The sequence below is a fragment of the Echiichthys vipera genome, assembly GCF_963691815.1.
Source record: "Echiichthys vipera genome assembly, chromosome: 10".
In the NCBI taxonomy this organism is placed as follows: Eukaryota; Metazoa; Chordata; class Actinopteri; order Perciformes; family Trachinidae; genus Echiichthys; species Echiichthys vipera.
The window spans coordinates 23,328,433-23,350,201 of NC_139835.1; the positions used below are offsets into that span (position 1 = coordinate 23,328,433).

At 47.1% G+C, this 21,769-nt stretch overlaps 1 protein-coding gene across 1 annotated transcript in view; it reads right to left on the minus strand.

The window, feature by feature from the left end:
- bcor (BCL6 corepressor) overlaps positions 1 to 17,720 on the minus strand; it is a 34,231-nt gene extending 16,511 nt beyond the window's left edge. The window contains exons 1-5 of the mRNA XM_083921465.1: positions 16,979 to 17,720; positions 6,582 to 6,663; positions 3,287 to 6,412; positions 1,711 to 1,767; positions 1,072 to 1,231 (exon numbers count right to left, since the gene is read on the minus strand). Of these exons, the coding sequence (XP_083777591.1) occupies positions 1,072 to 1,231; positions 1,711 to 1,767; positions 3,287 to 6,412; positions 6,582 to 6,584 (3,346 nt within the window). The 5' untranslated portion in view covers positions 6,585 to 6,663; positions 16,979 to 17,720. The remainder of the gene's footprint in view (positions 1 to 1,071; positions 1,232 to 1,710; positions 1,768 to 3,286; positions 6,413 to 6,581; positions 6,664 to 16,978) is intronic.
- Between the last annotated feature and the right edge of the window lie 4,049 nt (positions 17,721 to 21,769).

Below are 21,769 nucleotides of genomic sequence, written 5' to 3' on the forward strand. Positions count from 1 at the left end.
AGACAGACAGACAGACAGAGCAGAAAAACAAGGGGCGAGGGTGAGAGAGGGTGGGGGATTGAAAGAGGTAGAATGCCAGTTAAACACCAGCCAGCTTTTATTCTGCTTTAAAGACGGCAGTAAAACTTTGATGGGGTAAAGACTTTTTAATCTGATGTGAGCCGAGCCAACGGGCTGACGGTTCAGTGCCGCCGCTCGCACTTCAAGCAAGGAGAGGCAAGAAAACATCCTGCGCACTCGCTGCACACGGCGACTCCCATTCCCCCCCCCCGTCCGTCCTCCCCCAGGGCATGACCGCACCACGCCCTTCTCACACTGAGCGTGATCTTCCCCCCTCTCCTCGACTCCCCTCTCTGTCTCTCTCCATGCCATAATTAGGCTCACACGTCAGCCGCGGCCTCGCTCCAACACACAGCTGGGCTCCCAGCCAACGTAACTAACCCCCCCTCCCCTTCTCTTTCCGTTGCACTCTCCCATCCGCTTTCACCCACTAACTCTCCCCCCGCTTTCACTCTCTCTCACTCACGCAATCTCTGCCCCTCCTTCTCCTCTTGCCCTCCCTCTCGATCGTCTCTCCGCGCAGATAAGCACAAAAGACTTCTTGAAAATAAAACTCCCCCTCTCCGTCTCTCTCGCTGGCTCGTTCTCTTGCGCTGCCTAGCTTGTGTAAGAGAGTGCAGATGTGTATGTGTATGTGTTGAGCGTGCGTGTCTGTGTGTGTGTGTCTGTGTGTGTGTGGAACGTGTCTTTTTTTAGAGTGACCCGGTCTTGCCTCAGCATTTGCTGCAAATGCGTGCGAGTGTGTACGCGCACCTATTGTCTGTGTGTTCCTTTCTGGGTGTTCATTTGCAGAGTGGATGCATGTGCGTACATTACGAGTGTGTGTGTGTGTGTGTGCGTGCGTGTGTGTGTGTATGTTTGAGTGCGTGAGTGTGTGTGTGAGCGTGAGTGCGTGAGTGTGTGTGTGAGCGTGAGTGCGTGTGTGTGCGTGTGAGCGTGTGAGAGTGTTTGAGCGTGTGAGCGTGTGAGCGTGTTTGAGCGTGTGTGTGTGTGTGGTGCTGGGTTACTCACCCTCCCTCTCTCCCTGCCTGGTGGTGTGATGGCAGTGTTCCAGCACTCGCTCTCTGCGCTGGCCGTCTGCCAGCTCCTGTCCTGCTGCCGAGGCAGACACACACACACCGCCGCCCTCCTTCTCCTTCAGCTCCAGCTCCGAGAACCGCATCATTGCCCGCTGTGCGCACACACACACACACACACAAATGCAGAGAGAACCCATGAAACCCACTCATCGTCTGCCCACGCCGCACACACACCTCTCTAAGCCTCAATCTGGCCTCAACAGCTACAAAAGCAAAAAATTGCGTCAGAAATCACATTGTCTTATAAAAAAATCAAAGAAAATGCCAAAGAAAATTAAACCCACACACACAACGCACACAGGACAAAAGGGTAGACAGATAAATCACAAGCATGGCATCAAGACACAGATTAGACTACTGCAGCCACTGTGAGTCCATGCGCTCTGGGGCTTAAATCCCTTCCTGAAACATAAACATGGCTAGGAAACATATACATCTAAGCCCTGAGGCAGAGAGAGATGAAAAAGAGGAAAGAAGGGAGTGGGGGAAAAAAGGAGTGTGCAGCGATACAGAGTACAAAGGAGACAGAGCCCATCAGAGGCAGATGTGATAAGAAATGTAAAGAACTGACCTCCCAGTTAGCTGCAGGTTGACTTATATTACTCCCCTCTCGTGATATGACTTCCATCTAAGCAATTAGAATGGGGGGGCTCAATATATCTGTCCATCATTTCATCTTTGTTTTAATGAATTTATGTAATGTTTCTCCACAAGTTTCTTTACACACACACAATAGGCAGCGACAATCCCACAAAATTACACAATCAAATTAAAGTGACTCAACAGGTCAATTAACACTGCATCAAAACTATCAAATAATTTCTGAACTGCATGAATGACAAATTTGAAAAAAGGAAACAAAACAATGTTAATTTTAAGCTTGACTGAAAACACTAATTCGGTTTTCGCTTGGTCATTTATTTTTTTATCCAAACACACTTCTACATCTATTTTTTTTTTTACACGTCCAGAAATAGAGCGTTTGATAGCTTTGTGTTGCAGCTGTGCATTGACAAGCATGACAAAGACAAAACCACAGTATTCTAGTGTGCGTTCACATCATAAGACAAACATGTGCAACCTTATAAGATGTTTGCCTCTGAGCCAGTGGATAATATAGCATACAGATTGTTTGTGTTTCAGTGCTGAATCAGAGATAAGGGCCTAAAATAAATAGCTCAGTGTGCGTATCTGAATGACAGGGGATGATGGCTAAGTGTAGGGGACATTGCTGTAATTGTGCATTTTTAGATGTGATGTGTGTTAGTAGAGAGGGTCTTTTAGCCAATGGGGTGAGGAGAATTATGACCTTGGACAGCAACCAGGCAGGGCAGCGTAGGCCACCAGGGGGAGGAGGGTTAGGGGGAGGATAGCGACTGGCGGGTGGGGGGGCATGCAGAAAGCCTATGAGGAACCCCACAGAGGGCAGCTGCTGGTTTTTAAGCACACTGCAAGCCCTCCAATGCCCCTAACCTTCAGGTTAAGCATAGCTAAAGGCAGTGTGAACTGTGAGACTACCACAGTCATGCTCTGAAACTAGAGTACATGGCTCTATAGCACAGTCAGCACTAACACATGCTTTAGCCCCAAGGCAGTCACACAATGACATGTACGTACGGACACACAAACACGCACGCACAGAAATAACCTTTACAATGACTGCTCGCAAATGAACATACAGAGATGGCAGCCCTGGTTAACCTTTGAACTGCCCTCCCTGATAGAAGGCCTCACTAAGACAATGATAAACTAAGGGGAAGGTTAAGCTTATGGCCAAGACAGTGGCATGACAGCCTTTGTATTATTCTATGCTGTGATCTAAATGCGAAATATGCCAATTTCATGCAGGGTTTGTTCTACAGTCAGTTCTTTATAATGCAGCAAGGGAATAAAGACAGCAGCCCTTGGGGGCTTATACTTGCGTGGATGTTAAAACTTAAAGTATGTTTGAAATGTCTGCACATAAGAAACATTGGTCATAATGACTTCTCTCCAGCCCACCACCAACATGAACCCAATATATGCTATACTGATATATATATATATATATATATATATATATATATATATATATACATATACATACACTTTATACACACACACACACACACACACACACGCACATACACAAGTGTTATTGGCCTTACCTGCAGGGCTCTCTGTTCACGGCTCAGCTTGCTGGAGTCAGCATACAGCTCAGTGGTGACACATTTAAAGCGGTCGCCAACGTAGCCTGAGGAGTTAGCGATCCTCTTGGCCAGACTGGATCTACGAGAGCCTCTAGGTGAAGTCAGGCCATCCTCGTCTTCGTCTTCATCCCCTTCTCCTTGAGACTCCCCTAAGTCAACAACACTGTCTTCCTTTTCAGTCTCCCCCTCACACTCTCTCTCCTCCTTCACCACATCTGTGCAGTGCTGAGAGAAGCGAGGAGCTCGGCTGTCTCTGTCCCCCTTGTCCTTACCAGAGCTGCGTTCCCCAGATGTGCGGGCACAGCGCAAGGTGCTCTGGTCTTCGGGGTCCGGGCTGGGGCTCCGTTCCTCCGGGCTCTCCTCTGCTTGGGCAAACTGAACTAGAGAAGATGGGGATGGGCCAGATGTCACCCCAGGACCGCCTGTGTCCTGAGGTACCTTTGGCTTTCCAAAGGGAGTTTCTGGCTGTCTATCGGCGTGACTGGGTCTCAGGGTGGGGCTGTGTCCGGAGTGGATCGGATAAAGATGGGAAAGGTGGTGTTGGTGTTTTGGCTCGTAGACAGTCTTTGTCAGATTTTGGTTACTATGACAACATTCATTTTGGTTAACCTTGCTGCTGGTCTCAGCAGAGGGCTGTTTATGGATTGTTGGAGTAGACTCAACATCTGTGTCTGAGTGTACAAGGTCAATGCATACAATCTTTTCTCTGGATGTTACAGAGGAAGAAGGAGTTTTGCTTTGATTCCCACCCTGTCCTTGTGCTCCTGCGTCCCTATCAGACTTAATTTGGCTTCCTTCGCCCATCTCTTTCCCAATGTTGTGACCTCTCTGACCCCCACATTCTTCAACAGCTCCCCGGGATTTCTCCTGTCCCCGGAGCTTCAAAGTTGCATCTCCCCTTTCTGCCAGCTTGTCTGAGTGAGTCTGCATCAGGGGATGTGCCATCTCCTGTGAGTTATAGGTTAGGTATTCCCCACCTGGACCAGCTGGGAGGTTGTGGTAGGGTAAAGGGTGTTTTGCTGCCAAGTGGGTTGGATAAAGGCTATTGCTGCCCAGCAATACTGGGTGAGGGTAGACTGGGCCTTTCCCTGCAATTGGCAAGGAGTGTAGTGCCATGCCATCAGGGATAGGGTAGTGCAGGTATCTATTGGCATAGGCCAAACTGTGGTTCAGGTAAGCGTCACTTTGAGGAAGGTAAAGGTGGCCAGAAGGGTGACCATTTTCTAAACAGGGCCTCTTGTATGATGACACTTCTGGAGTTGTGTCAACTCTCTTAGTGGTCAGGGATGATTTCTCTGTTCCCTCTCTGTGGTGGTTTGGATGTTCTGAATGGCTAGGGCTGTGTTTGACCCATTCACCATTGGGTTTGGGAGAAAGAGCACTGGAGCTGACCAGAGAGGAGTGTTGAGTAGAGGAAACATTATGGTTGGGCTCCCCTATCCTTGGACAGGATGAGCTACGCTGCTGAGGGAGTACTCTCTCCAGGCCCTTGTGTTTGATGACAGAGGGTGAGGAGCCTTTAGCTTGAGAAAGGCCCAGGTCTGTGCTAGGCCTTGGGGAGGGGGGCAAGCCTGGTGTGTGCTGTGTACGGGAAGGAGACGGGCTAGGTACAACCCAGGAGGAGTGTAAAGTGCTGATCATTTCTGGCCTCTCTGGGACTTTTGAAGAAGTGCTGCTGACCACAGAGTGTGGGTGGGAGGAAGAAGAGAGGGAAAGGTTTTCCTTCAGAAGCTCTCGGCTAGGGGGCAGTCCATAACGTGTGCCTGATGCTATAGTGTCCATCTTAACTTGGTATCCATTGGGAGGCAACCCAATCTCCAGCATTCTTCCAGACAAATCCAAGGGCTTCTCTGCTGAGTCTTTGGTTGCTTGGGGTTGGTGAGCTGGCCTCTCAAAATTGGGTTTGGAGGGTGACCTGCTGGGTCTCCTCTCAACCCCTACACTCCTGTGCTCAGGTGCCCCGTCTCTTGGTCTAGATTTATGAGGGCTTGGCCGGACAGGAGAGGGCTGCTCTGATGCCATGCTGCTTACAGAGAATGGATGAGGAATGGACTGTGTCGATGAGGCAGATATTGAAGAAGTTGAGGAGGTGGGTGGGTGTCCTATCCTAGCAACTGGCCTTTGTAAATCCAGTGAATTGTCAATGAGAGCAGGAGGAGGAGGTGGTTGGGGGAGGCGAGAAGATGCATGAGGGGTAGAATCAGTAGGTAGACTATTATTATTCCCACTATTAGTGCCACTAGTGCTACTGGTATTATTATTATTGTTGCTAGAGCCCTTCCTAGAGGGAGGTCTGTTTGGTCTGCTGCTCCTGCTCGGGGACCGGTCCCTGTCTAAAGCAGCCTGATGGTGCTGAGGATGAGGCGAAGGTTGATGAAGCTGCTGTGCAAACTGAGGCCCAACACCAAGCCCCTTGTCCTGACAGTGTATCAGTGATGTAGGTGCCACTGTGACTGTAGGAATCCTCATAGGGGGCGCCACCAGGGATGATGAAATGGGAGGAGGATGATAGGGGGGCATATAGTAGAGCCTCTCAGCAGCATTGCCCCCCTGGGCTGCACACAGAGAGGAGTAGGCCAGGTGCTGGGGAAGATAGGGGTTGGGTTGGCTGAGCAAAGAGGTTTTGTACATGTTTAAAGCTGCATACTTGGATGTGTCTATGAAGGGATACATGCTCGCTTCAGGGTAGGGGCTGAGCCATGGCAAGCGGAGGTAGCTGCCACCAGCACCTGCCAGGCTCAGTTCAGATGCCTTTTCTCCGTGCCCTAATCTGCGGTCCAAGCCTAAACTTTCAGCTCCAGGAACCAGCAGGGGCTTGTGGAGACCTGGAGGGGTGCCCTTGTAGAGGCCCAAGTATCCATTAGTGGGCTTACGGCTGTCCAGAGGGCCATCAGGCTTGTAGATGAGCTCTGGGAGCCCATCCCTGTTATAAGTGAGGGGGTGGGAGGGCGTCTCTCGGCTCTTCTCTGCTGGCAGCGCTCTGATGCCTTGGTACACAACCCCACCGTGGAGACGAAGACCATCATGCATCAGGGTGCCTCGGTCCAGCCCCATTGCTGCCAGGGGCGTCAACCTTGCATCCACCTGCAGAAAAAAAAGGGATGTCAGAGAAGTAAATGTGACCATCACCACAGAAATTAGACCACTCAATGAGACAGTTTGGTTCTAGGTCTGTGGAATGCATGCACTGAGTGAAACAGACCAAATGTTTTTTTCCAGGTAATGGTGACAAATGAGGAGCACAGGTACTTGCCATGTTTTGTGTGATGTGGTTCCCTTGTCTCAGTTCCAGGTTGGTCTGTGTCTCAGCATCGACATCACGAACAGATGTTGCCCTGTGGAGATGAGCAAACAGTTAGCAGTCAGTGTCTTGGCTCTGCCACACACATATACACACAAAACTATGGTGTAATCCCAATGCCATTAAAATCAACAGGGCAAAATTGTCAAATTTTAAAACCTCCATAAGAGATAAATACACAGAAATCCGCACTTTCATTTCTGGGTAAATCCAAATAATATATCAACATATACATTAAAGGGTGTATTGTGAAGGTGCAAAGAAAAGAAAGTAAAAGAAAGATAAACACGCACACACGCACTCCTCTACTGGTGTAGTCAGTGGAGATGAAAGCACTGTGTGGGCTCTCCTCCCCTCCCATCCATCAACACCCCTCAGCAAGTCCCCCCCAGCCCCCTCATCCTCATGCTGCCCACCCTCTGGGCTTGACGTGCATTGTGGGGCTGCATCTATTCAGTCACGTTCCCCACACAGTGCTTTTCCTGTGCCCTCTTTGACCTGCTCTATCGGCTGCCTCAGCCAGCGGAGCGAGGGAAGATTATACATCAGAGACCACTTCGGTGGGAGACCATTTACCGCCCGCCAACACAGAGCCACAGATCAACAAACACTCACACCAACGAACACGCGCTCAGGGATAGTATGCGAGACAGAGAGAGATGACTATGTAAAACTTACAATAATCCACAGATTCAGTTTGAGAAAGAATGACATAAGAAAATGGTATAAAGGACAACATGAAGTAAAAATGTTTTGGTTTTTTAATCAAGAGAGAGATTGACAATTTTTTTTACAGCATAAATCTGTGTTGAATCGGTATTGACTGGGGCTGGATTTCACATATTTATGAAAATAAAGCTACAAAGACAGGTCTTGCCAGGACTAAATTCAATTCAAAAATGTACATTTGTGGAACACCTACATTAATAGCACAACAAGTATGTGAAATGTGTACCCTGTTGACTTTTGACATATAGCAAGGAAGACCTAACTCTAAACGTAATCTATTTTCAAAGAGAAGAAACTCAACCACCACAATTTGTATAGGCTACCTAAATATCCATCAGGATCAACAAAGTATACATCCATTCATCCAATTTAAAAAAGCAAATTTACATCAGTTTTTCTATTTTGTATTTTATGGTGTAAATGGTAAATATATATTTCTAGTCTTCCGGCTACTCAAGGTCCTTTAACACCATTTGTCACATTCACCCATTCACAGGGACATTCATAGTCACACCCACGCTTGGCCAATGACACTTTGACATGCGAACCAGAGGAGAAGGGGATCCAACCACCGACTTTTCGAATAATGGACGCCCCGTGTCGCTTTAACGAATAAACAAACCAACTTATTAAGAATTGTGACAATACTTCTTACTGAGTGAAGGATATCATAATCCAGTGAGAGAAAGAAACTGCAGGACCGTACAAATTCAGAATTCCTGTATTATATTTTTGTACAAATGACATCCCTGAGATATCACTGAACACTTATGAGCCTAAGTCAAGGAGCATTGTAATACTAAGAGTGCTCTGCCTAATTTTAAGAGGCTTTTTTGAAATACTCAAACAGGTGAAACAACAATGAGAAAAGGGGAAATTATTGCTCACATGACTTGATTTAAAAAGGACGTTTGAATATAAGACTCGATTACTCATTAGGGTGGCTTTTTCTGCAAGGCAGTAGGGAAAGGTTAGGGGAGCCAGCGCAGGAGGGAGGTGGGAGAGATGTGCCTTTAAACAGTAAAAGTAAAGCCTTTCTCTTCTCGGCAGAAACTCGGCTCCTCGATCATTGAAGAGTAAAGCCTCTGAGCCCCGCTGCTGTGTCGCTGGCTCGCCACTTTTATTGCCATGACCCGGGGCCCATTAATCAGCCTGTTGCGGGCCCCTCAGCACGGCTCCTCCCTGCCCCAGTGATCCCATCCCCCTACAGCTGCCTTTTCCCCAGCTCCCCGAGGCACGTCCTGCTTTAACAACATCCACGCCTGACAGAAATTAAACGGCGTACATGCGTGGGTAAAACCGCTACAGTGTAGTCACGAATATGCGTACAGCCATGTGTATGGGTTTCTGCAAATTACAAAACGCTGAGAAATCACATCAGTCACATTTCCTGTAGGCCTATTTCCTGGAGCGACGTATGCACCTCGCTGTCTGTCTCAAACACACATGCCTCTTGCACCGAGGAGTCTGCACTCCATGAGACCGTACATGATAATGAAAAAATAAGCCTCTTATTCAAACCCAGATATTCAATGACACGCTGGCTTTACGGACATTTCCGTTTAACCTAAATACAACCTCCAATGCCTATATAATAAAATATCTGTCCTAAGCATAAACAAACTGCGCTGCTTTTACAGGGGGGGAAAAAACAATAAAGCTTGGAAACAACAAAGAGAGGAAATGATCTGTTCTTGTCCAGGTCATAAAACAAAAAGACAGTCTGCTGTTTTTAAGGCATGTTATTAATTCGCAATGGGCCCACGCTGTGCTGATGACCGAGTAGTTTGCCCGGCACCTGCTATTTCCATGAGATTAATAGTAGTCCAGAAAAGATGAGAGGCTGCACCGGCCCTCAAGGTCAGGATCAAGCACTTGACGACACACTGCAAGGACTGCCGGGAATACAACTTCACATTCAAAACACATTAAAATTGTACCAAATGCATGGAAGAAGGTGCTCCATCAGTCACTGCATCACCAGCCCAGTAAAGCTTTTGTTAAATTCTCGGCGTACTTTTAGAGGGAAATGGGTGCAGAATAATGCTGTTACAGTTCTGTAGCCAGAGGAAATGTCCTGGACAGGCATCTGATTTCCCTAGACAGGCCCTTTTTCATTTATCATTAAAAACAATAATTGAAAATTATGGAAATACTGTTGATATTTTATTTCATTTTATATATATCATTGGACGGAAGTTGCGAGTTCGATGTGATTTTGTGAGAAGTTGTTACATGATGCAAAGTTCAAAATGTTCTTTTGATTGCCTGTGATTTTCTTAATGCAAGTAAAAATGTGTAATTTAGCCACAGCATTAGATTTAGACTTAATTACACTTTAGTGCAAAAAACCTTTAAAATTCCTTTGCAACATTCTAAATCACAACAAGTTGTCGCTCAGGACAGAACCCCTTCTTTGGGGTTCGGCATTTGAAATTTGCATTTTGTCCAAGCTATAGATTCCGGTCCAAATGTCCCTGCCCCAACAGATCAATAGGCCTGCAGAATTATTGCAGGACACCAACAATTATAGGAAACAATCTGGAAAAGGGTTGCTTGCAATAATTGAAGCAAAAGATTGTCACTGATGACAGGGTGGGGAGAGGTAGGTCGTAATGCAACGGGGAAAAAACAATACACACAATATACCTCATACACCTGAGACAGCACCCGGTCTGTGTGGAAGGAATGGTTGTTTCTTATGTGCATAGCATTGTCATCATTATCTCATTGTCACCAAAGGTGTTTAGTGAAACCCAATTTCACACACACTGCAGTGGGTGCATCATTTGTTTCTCTTTTGAAATTTTTTTTGGGAGGTTCGGGGAGGCTCCCCACTTCGGGAGCGATGTTGCCTGGATGTTGTCTTGTCTGACATTAGTAGCCTAAAAAACGGATTCTTTGAGAATACTCTAGGAAGAAACCCTGCTAAAATGTCACATTATGAGTGGAAGGGTGGGGACAGAGAAAGGGAAGAGGGATAGGAAAGGAGGGAAAGGCAGTGCGTGTGTTGACGCTCATCCCCACTGCTAAGAATAGTTTGCGCAACAAACAACTCCCGACGGCCGTCCAATCCATCACACTGGTCGGCGGCGGCAGCAGCAGCAGGCAGGCAGGGGGAAGGGGGAGCGCAGTGGTCGGAGCTGCGTTTATAAACCAGACCGCTGGAGCGGAGCCCCGACTCGCACCATTAAACAGAAAACCATGTGTTTTTAGTGGAACCTCATATAGCTCTGTATTTTGGTGTTATGCGCTTTTTTACAGAGGAAGGGCAAACAAGGACAGAGAGACAGACTGATAAAGAGAGAAGGAGAGAGAAAAAAACTTGCTTCTCCCTCTCTTTTCCCTTGTTTCCTGTTTCTGACGACAATTACTTGAACTCTCTGTGACCTGTGGTATACGCACTGGCACCACTCATCATTTCCTCCAGGGCTGAGGCCTCTCTATTCCCTGTGCAGCACAGGGGTTGCGTGTGCACCGTGCGTGCGTGCGTGCGTGACGGAGGACAGACGAAGGAGTTGGCAAGGTGGTTGTATCACCACGAGCAGCTTCTTCTCTTCTTACAAGTTGATAAATGACCAACTAGAAAGGCAGATCCACATTTAAAGCACCCAAGGCCATCAGTCATTCATAAACCCCTCCTGTGTTTATGATCAGGCTTGCAAGTCTGTTCGGTAGTATAGTGGGAAACCGGGAATGTGGGTCTTGCTGTGTAACAGGAGCGTAGGCACCCTCTGCTCTTTGTCCCTGGAGCTTTGCCAGGCTCTCTGAAGCGCAGAGCTCCGTTCAGCTCTGAAAAAAATGCAGTGTGACGCAGGATAATCTCTGCAGCGACGGGGGTGGGGTGGGTATAAACAGGGATTAAATGCGGGTGCGCGCACACACATAGACAAACACCTACACACGCGACTGCAACGCTGTTTCTGTGTGTGTGCATGTGTGTGTGTGCAAAACTGAAGGAATTCTGCGCACACTACTGGTGAACAAAACAGGAATCAGTGGGAACAGATCTGAGAAAACACATACAGAGCGCGCGGACCAAAACTACAGCCTTCCTGACTACTAAGTACACAGCCTCGGGGCCTAACTCTCACCAGCATCATAAAGAGAGCGCACGGAAGAGAACGCACGCCCAATTTTAATTGTTATTGATTATCAGGCTGACGTGTGCCAAATGGTCCAATTGATCACCTAAATGTAGAGTCATATGGAAAGTAGAGATATAGAAACTGCTTAGTTTCTGATACAACCGAACAAGTGTACAGATTGAACAGCGACAGAGATGAATGCTGCAGAAAGACACAGAGAGCACGCTGCTGGTGGAGCGCAGAGCTGGAGGCAGCCAGCGGCGTCTCTTCAGCTGTCACATTATTAGCATCCGAGCTGTAAACAAGGGGCCCCTGCGTCCTCCCGGGCCGCTGCACAGACGCATGCAAGTCGGTGCACGGTTGAATTCCCCCCCTCGGCAGCACGGCCGTAAACAACGCTGACATTGTGAGGCCCCCCTGTGCTGTCACTAGGGCCAAGGCGGCGGCTGCTTAACTGGATCTATTCATGCCGAGCCAAATGGGGACTAAATGGCCCTTTATGCCACCAAAGGACTCGATTGTAATCGGGATGCACATGCATGAGTCGGCCCGCGTTTACCGGAGGTTTCCTGACTTTCCTTTGAAATGCTGGCGTTGCTTTCATGTGTTCCTAATAAAAGCACATGACGCTAAAGGACTGATCCCCCTACATATACCCCCCCCCCCCCCCATATAGGATGAATAAGCCTGTTTAAAGAAGAGGCTTAATTATGGGTAGTGTGTAAAGACGTTAATTAGGCTAAATGTATGTCAGCTTAAACAGGTGCTGCGTCAGTGTGAGGTAAACTGAGCTTCCACAAACCTGACATGGCCTAGATTTCTGACTTTTAAAAGGTCACACGTGGGTGAAATATGAGGAAATGATACTGGTGAGGCCTTGATACCATAACAACCGATTCATTTCTTACTAAACGGTGTTTACTTGTTGGTTTGGAGCCTGCCGATGGTCCTAAACGCAAGGTCAAAAGCTTTAAAACCAACATGAACTCAGTGATGTGCCATGCAGACAGCAGATAACACATTCCTGCTTTGAAGACGGTTGCTGTAATAAACTCCTATCGCCATCACCCTGCTGCACTGCCAAGCGTCTGTGGGATTTCGTCATATAGATAGATGCCCGAGGCACCAACATCTAAAAACAAATGGGGAGGCCTGATCAAGACTGAGCCTGCAGAGACTCAGAAGAGCCACGAGGTCATCATTGCTCCGCTGCTAAATCAATCTTCTGATAGGCCAGAACAAGGTCAATAAACTAAATATAATGTATTCATATCACGTGAAGTCACTGCATCTAACATTTATCAGAAAAACACATTCAAGTCTTAAGGTTGCTTTTGGAGATATGATTACACATCACATAGGAGAGAGAGAGAGAGGAACTTTAATCTAAAAACTAGGGTTAAACTAACATCTGTGTGTCAGCAGCTGCAGAAATATCAGTGTTAATGTGCCAGACATTTGTAAGAGTAGAGAATAATGTGACATGTGGTTGTCTTGGGTCGTAATGACCGCCTCTGTGCCGGTGAAACAGTACTGGGGGCTGACACATCTCTGCGGGGAAGCGATCCGTGCGCTCCAGACCTCGTCGAAACAAAAGCTTTGTGGAGCGCTGAGCGAGAGGGGAGGGGAGGGAGGGGAGGGCAGGGGAGGAGAGGAGAGGAGAGGGAGGGGAGGGGAGGAGAGGGAGGGAAGGGGAGGGGGGACAGCTCTCCTGTTTCATCGCGAGGTCCCGGGAGGCCAGCACGGAGCATAGCTTCAATCAAACCGTGACGTCTCCTCCGGGAGCTGCGCAGCGCCTGGAAAACCGATCTCTCCTCGGCTCTCTGCCGTGCCTCCGCTTTTGTTCACACGCACCTCGCCTCAGCAGCGAGTGCAGCGCCGGCAGCGACGAGACTGTTGTTTTATATCCAGGTGTGAGTGAGGGAGAGAGAGAGAAAAAAAACAGCGCGACAACAACAAGAATACCGTATGTTTCCGACTGGATATTAAAACCCAACACGGGCATTTTCTTTTGATGCTTTTAACGCACTCCCGTGCCTGCTGTCCAACACATTAGAATTGGTTTTATATGCAAAAGTGGTTCCGAGAGTTTATTGACGTGCTCTGTATCTGTGCGTAATATTCCCCGCGTGGTCCTTATTGATTCCAGATAAAGAAACGCGGACAAACAGCAGGTTAATGGGTGTAAAATTGAGGTTGTGTGGTTGGCCTATACGCACACACACACACAGCAGCAGCAGCCGCAGCAGCAGGATCCCCCACGGAGCAACCACGCTGACACATCCACTGTCACACATCACTCAGCATGACTATACGGCCCAGCAGGCACGAGGCTGGTGATACCTTCGGGTGCACCTTCCCCTTCAACAAGCGCAGATGCTCAAAAGCTCTTAACTGTGGATTTAGTCACGAAATGCTGTAAAATTGGGCTCATGTGATGTGTGAATGTTAAGAACAGCCATATAATTAAGTGTGTGACTGTGTATATGTAGAGGGACGGGGTTGACAAAGGTGAAGATGAAGCGTTTGACTATTGAAGCAGCAATTTCTGCATATTTTAATGAGACGGCATTTCTAAGATTATAAATATGCCCATTGTGTATATGTGACCAGCCATGAACCCCACTTTGACAGCTAATGGGCCTGCGCAATAAAACACTGTTTTTGGAAGACGTGTGAAGTCTCACATGAAAAGAGAGAGAAAAAAAATCCGTATGTCAATCTCTATGGTAAGCAGCCTCCGCCCTCCGCGTGTCAGCACCTGGAAAACAGATCAGCCCCACACTGATCTCACAGCGCACAGTGGAAAAATGATGCGCAAAACAGTCCGACTGGGTAGACTATAAATAAACTCGGCCCACACAGAATGTGATGCATTTTTTTACGCTTCCACAACACTCCCCACTTGGGGAACAGGCTCCATTACCAAAAGCTCAGACAAAGCAGTTTAAAAAAAAGCAGAGTCGTGAACACGGTTATCTTTGCTATAAAGTTTGTGGGTTATTGAGAAAGAGGCTCGGGGCAGCCAGCGAGGTATCTGAAGACAAGGAAATAACACTATTCTATAATGGTCTTAACGGCATATTTCTATTTTAGTGAGAAATCCACGAGACCAGTCGAGATGAAAACATATTTATGGCACAAATAGGGTTATTTATACGCTTCTGAAAATTGACACACATCAGCAAAAGTCCCCATATGTCACCATTTCCACCAAAAACAAGAGAAGACGTGGAGCAATGTCTTATCACAGCGAGTCATTTGAACAGTTTGGTAAATAATTAGCTATAGGGTTTTATGGATCACTGTTCCTAATCCTCAATTTAGGAACACTAACAGATTTCCAGATCTCCGTTGGTTTTCTCAGATTTTTATCCTTTAAAAACTACAAGATCCAATTTCACTTCAAATACATGTATGACAAAGGTCATTTATCACCACACCTACGGGGACCGAGGTCACATTTAAATACAATTAAGCTTTTATTCTGCATCAAATCCCCCTGAAGTAGCCTCCGATCCCCCGCCAGTTAATCCCCCTGCGCTGTTCACTCGACAGGTCCCAACACGAGGCCCCGCTCTCCCAACCTGCTCGAGCGTCAGCTGCCTGCGTCTCGGGCGATTCTCTAGCCTACTGTATATCCTGCGCGAATTGGCTGCCGGGGCTGAAGTGGTCTTTTAGCTTCCCTCACTGCGCTCGTCAATGAGCTGGAGCCAGCCAATATGAGGCTCATCGATCCTCCCAAGAGAGCGTCCCCTAATTAGTGCCTGTGTGGCTCCAGGACAGGCAGCAGGCGAGGCGGCACGAGAGGAAAAACTCGTGCGATATGAGCCGCTCTCCTGCGATGCAGAGTGTGGCAACCGACCGTCATTTTAAGACAAAAGTCTCTGGTAAAATGTTGCTTTGCTCGTCGGGAAATGCAGGCTACGCAGCCCGCGGAGGAGCTTTAAAAGAACCGTTGGGAAAGACGATTCAGTCTGAAACACATCCAACATGCCCCGCAGCACTTATTTCAATTAGACAGCAACGTTATAAGATGTGGTGCGCAGTGATCGCTGCCGCCCACAAACTGCCTGGTGAAGGGGGAACACGACTGTGGGAGAAGTAGAAGTAAATGTTTTAAAGTTGATAATGCTAGAGTAGGAATAAGTGGATTTGCATCAAAGGCGTATTCGTAAAAGCTCGCAAAACAATGCAGACATTATAGTGACAGTAAGAGGCACTTCTATTTGATCGCGGAGAGTCTGGGGTGACACTTTCTCCCTACAAGGAGCAGCGCACATCGTAGCTGCAGGAGAAGGGGGGGGGGGGGGGGGTCCTGAGTCTGACTGGCGCTACACGAATCCTCCGTGCGTGCGCAAAGGATATTCCCCCGCGATGCAAAGACTAGTCACAGCGAGACTGCGTGCAAGAGTGAAAGGCAACATACTGCAGCGCAAAGTCATATCGAAGAACACCTGCAAGACATGAAATGTGTGTGCGGTGGCAGGGCGCCAGAGAGGTTTCCATCAACTAGACAGGAAGGTGAGCGGTGCTGTCCCGCCGTCGCGCCCCCCCACCACACACACAAAACACTACCTTTGGGGCTGATGAGATGACTGATCAACGTCCACTCTGTCCAACCAAACAAACAAAGCCCCCCCCCCCACAACGAACACACACACACACACACACACACACACACACACACACACACACACACACACACACACACACACACACACACACACACACACACACACACACACACACACACACACACACACACACACACACACACACACACACACACACACACACACACACACACACACACACACACACACACACACACACACACACACACACACACACACACACACGATGCCCTCCAACTGAACCGTGTATAAACGGAGAAGCGCCGCTCGCTTCCCTTTGGCAGGGCGAGGCTGGAATCCGTAACCTTGTTTAGCGCAGAAGCTCCGTGTGCGCGCACGCACACGCGTACATACACACTCCAACCCTCGCCCCACAGGCTCTCCCACACTTCGTCACTAAAACAGAGTGCGAAAAAGCTTGATTATTCACCATCGAGGACGGCGTCACTTTCAAGTCCTCTAATCTCCGGGTCGTCCTTCTCACCTCCTTCCGCTTGACAGGACAGTTGAAAAAGGGCCAAGATCACGGTCGGATCGTTGTGTGTGTGAGTGAGTGTGTGTGTATGTGTGTGCGCGCGTGTGTTATTTATCAACCACATGCCACTGCCCCGCCGAAACGCACAAAGACCACCCTATGCGCTATTCTTAGAAGTGGCCGATCCTCTCTCTCAGTCCCTGCGCACAACACCGGGCTATCACGTTCACATTCAACCCTACGGGAAGACAGTCTTTGATCTATAACACACCATATGAAAACACTGGGTGGTTTTAAAAGCATCTTGACTGTTGTGGTACTATTTAAAAGAAACAGAGCACTGTGCGTGCGGGAGATTTCACATCGCCAAAGAAACACGCGAAAAATAAATCCATTTCGATTTGTCATTGATTGCCTCACCTGGTTAATTGGTGTTAGTTCCAGCCGTCGTTCACGCGCCCGGACTCACGCCTTTTTTTCCTGAATTTTCCAAGTTAACTATGAGGACAGCGATCCGTGCGCACGTAGACTAGTCCGGTTACGGTCCTGTCTTCTGAAGACACGATCCCGGCCAAAGAAAAAAAACAACAACTAAAAGTGTCTAACAGGTTATCCACTTGTCAGGAAACAAAACAAGTCTTACATATAAAGCTCTCGGTCCTTATTATAATGTCTAAAGGCAACTCTCATCCATTAGCCTTTATTTCAAACGGACTTTTTTGCTGCTGCAAATGTCACTTGGGTTGCCATAAAGCAACAAAAAGATCCTGCGCGGAGGAAAAACAAACGTCAGGATGTAGAGAAATCCACAAAATAAAATCCGTTAAGGTCCTTTAAGTCGGAGAGCCAATGCGGCCCGGGATCCCACAGGATACAGGTGGCGAGGTCGGCGGACTCGCGGAGAAATTAATTCAGCTCTGCCGTACCTCGCAGCAGCGCCATGTTGGGTTTCAGCGGAGCACGCCGTCCTCGGAAAGAGCCCCTTTCTCCCGCTCTCCGTCACTCCATGTCCTCTATAATACTCGGTTCCGTGTCTTGGGAGGTTTGCTGAAGGTTATTCCGTGTACCTTTTCGTCCCGCGTTCACCTCGAGGTCGGAGCGCAGAGAAGACCCCGGTTCGTGCCGAGGACGCGCGGAGCTGTACGGGGAGTGCCGCACAGAATGGATGAATGCTGCCGAGACCGAGCGACTCGCTCCACTCCCACTCGCGCAGACTCTACCCAGAAGGCCAGTCGGGAGACCGCAATTACCATAAGCCTCCAGCGCACGGCACTGGCTGCGCGCACGCTCTCTCACTCACACACTCACACACACACAGACACACACACACACACAAACGCTCCGCTGAAACACCAAAACAGGAATACGCGAGGGAGGTTTTAACGGCAGAAATAAGGTGGAAAATAGGTAGACGAACATGAATGAGCGTATGAAATACACAATGACGATGGTGATGATAATAATAACAATAAAAAAATAAAAATAAATAAGAACAAATAGGCTAGATAGATATTGAGAGAAAGTGAACGAATCCAAAAGTTATTGTTGGTAGGGAGAGACACACAGAGGTTTACAGTATAGGCTACAGTTTATCTTAAAACAAGTGTATGTGATGGAGGACGACAGGAATGTACATATACACTGTACATGTGCAACTGGATGTTGGTCTTTCTAATACTGGTGCAATCCCAGGTGTTGTTTTTGGACCTTGGTTCATCCAAAATCATCCACATTTTTAGTATTGTTCATATTTTGTCTAAAAGATTTAGGCTTTGAGCACAGATACAAATTCAATGTCACATTTGTTTTTTTCCAGACCAACAGATATGGCAAATCTGTGAAGCACGAGGCGAGAGAGAGAGAGAGAGAGAGAGAGAGAGAGAGAGAGAGAGAGAGAGAGAGAGAGAGAGAGAGAGAGAGAGAGAGAGAGAGAGAGAGAGAGAGAGAGAGAGAGAGAGAGAGAGAGAGAGAGAGAGAGAGAGAGAGAGAGAGAGAGAGAGAGAGAGAGAGAGAGAGCTCAAGGCTGGGGCACATCTGTTAAGGCTCCCATGTCAAGTGAAGAAGGAGGAGGGAGGCTATGAATATCAAGCCTGAGGTGTGTTTGCATCATGTGCCTGCGTGTATGTGTGTATGTGTGTATGTGTGTGTGTGTGTGTGTGTGTGTGTGTGTGTGTGTGTGTGTGTGTGGAAGAGAAGAGAAGAGAAGAGAGAAAAGCCAGCAGACAGACAGACAGAAGCAGAGTAGGAGTAGGGAAAGAGAGGGGGACTTGGAAATGGAAGGTCTGGCTGCGTTCGCCACAGCTGTTGAAAGTAGGAGTTAAACCAGACGGTCATACACAAACAAACACGAAGCACACAAAGCACTCGCATATGGACGCATTAAAAAGCAAATCTCATCTTGAAGGGTAAATTACCCAAAAGTTGGAAAGAGGCACAAAAGAAGTGAGAGTAGAGAAGAAGAAGAAGCGGTCCGTAAGATGAGATGAAAGGAAAGAAGCGTGGGTGTATCACTCCTTCAAACTCCACTTTCTCACACCGGACAAAACTGCATCTGAGTTTCTGTGACAAGCCTTGCTTCAAACTTAAATACAACTCAGGGTGAATTGCTGGGCATGTTTGCTCTAATCAGCCCCATGCCCTACCTCGCATAACTGGGAGTTGCCCACTGTGACCGGCAGTGGCGGGGCAAGGGTCCTTTGGGGCTCCAAGCAAGAAATTTGTGGGGGCCCCACCCCATCCCTCCACAGTGAAAAAAATTGTTTTTTGCACACAATTTCTGGGACATTTGATATGTATACTGAAAATAATACTTTAGAAGAGATTAGGGGTTCTCAAAGTGAATTTCAGGGAGGAACAGAAATTCTTAAAACCCTACGCCTATCAATAATTGTTGTAAATTAACTGACACCAACACAATATAAAATATGAACTTTTTTTATTACAAAAAATAGAAATCTGAATGTTGTTAACAATAAAATAAATACAAAAATAAAATTGACTGTTCACATTTGGGTCTTGATGGAGCTGATGACAAAAAAGAAAAAAAAACAACAACAGGGTATATTTGTTATAAATAATCTTTAATAGCATGGGCTAATTACAGCAATTCTTGTTGCAGTTATTATTATTGTCATTGTTATATGTTCTCTATGGAAGTAAAAAAAAATTATTTAACTCACAGTCATCTGTGTCAGCAGTTGGACTTGATCTCTGATCATCGGTTGGATGTTCCTGCGCAGGAGGTTGGGAAACCACTGTGCTGCTGGAGGTGGATGTTGATGGAACTAAACTCAAAAAACAACAACAGGGCATATGAGAATCTCTAAGGGCAGGCATATGATTATGTATGTGCACAGCATTTTCTACTACTACAGCTTAATACTACTGCCATGAAGAATATTAAGGCATAACATTATCAATTGTGGAATAATGAACTTACAGTTGTCATCAGGGATGGGAGGGGGAACATCATCCTTCCCTGGATGTGTTGGTTTAAAAAAGACAGTAATGATCCTGAGGAGAGATGAGAGGGAAACATATTGTTAAGTTCAACATGTATTATGCACTTGATGTACTCTTGTGGTGGGTGCACATATCATATGTACTGCCAAACACATATTTCTCCCTTTCTGGCACTATTAAGTTCATCTCATCATTATGCAAAGCTTATCATAGAAGGTGTACTTTAGTATTACATACTACAGTGGAAACCGCTTATAGTGATCACGTTGGTCCAGAGCCAATTTGATCACTATAAGCGGTTGGTCGCTATAACCGAATTCTTATTACAGTATTTCACATTTTTTATGCAGAATATTATCTAAACGCCATTTGTATCGTTTTTCAATGATAAGAATTGCACGAAACGAACCGTTTCAGCATTTACTGAATTTTATTATGGTTTCAAACACATTCGTTTCAAATGCTCCTTTTGAGAGGAACCATGCAAGTTATATTACTGCGCAGTGCGCAGACATAACTCATAAATACATAAATACAAATACAGTAACTTCTTCTGTGCGTCGGCTCTGCCGTGAAGCCGGTGCATTTTTTTAAAACAAGTCTTAAAATAAACTTTGAAACACTGTTTCATAGAACAACAACATAGAAGATAACAACGGCATCAAGAAGAGTTAAGCTACGTCTATTTTGTGTTGCGGCTCCGCTGCGCCGCGTTAAGAAGTCACTTCACATGTTTCCATGGATCAGTGTTGTCTAACACCAAGTTCACTGGTTTTTTCAAAACGATAAAAAAAAAATCTGTCATAAGCCTTGAGGAGACGTTTCTCATCAGGTGGCAATGACTTCCCTTTTCCAGCCATGATTCGCGCGCCTTGCTGCCGGTGTCAACCTCCTTACATTAACTAGCTGTTAGCTCACTCGTTAGCTAGCTGTTAGCTCACTCGTTAGCTAGCTGCTGTTAGCTCACTCGGCAGAAGCAGACGTCCAGCACGTTTTCATTCATAAAATGAGAAAAAAAATGAACACTATAAGCGGATTTCTCGATCACTATAAACGAATTATTTAAACAGCATTTGTATAGAAATGATTCTGTCCCAAGCCTTTTGATCCATTAAGCGGTTGATCACTATATCCGTGATCACTATAATCGGTTTCCACTGTATTAGGCTGTTGTTGTTGTTGTTGCTGTTGTTGTTGTTGTTGTTGTTGTTAGACTGTCTGCCTCACTAAACTTTCTGTTGTTTTCTGCTTGGTTGAGACTGGAGAGTGGCGCACATCTCCTCCTGCTAGCTAGCTTCATGTAGCTGTGTCATGTTACGCATTTCGTCATAGCTTAGTTTTTAGCTTATTAGCCCGCTATGGAGTCCGTGACAACACAACACAGTCAGTCAGAAAAACATAACAATGCACTTACCACTGTCTTACTTTTGTTTTTCCTCCCTTTCCTTCCCTGTTTTTTCTTTTCTGCCCCGCTGGGTATAACTCCTCTTCATCTTTTCGCAAGCGCGGAGCTCGGTGTAAGTGGGCGGAGCTCGGTGCTAAACATACAATCAAACCTGCGGTTCGACGCTGATTGGACACAGACAGCGCCGACGGCAGAAGTGACGTGGGGGCCCCCAAGGGGGTTGCTACGGCGCTTTTTCATAGTAAATGCCCGTTGTTGTCGTTGCTGTGCCGTACATTAGCACTTGGGGCACCGGTCACTGGGGAGGATGCCCAAGTGGGGGCCCCCTGGAAGCCGGGGCCCCA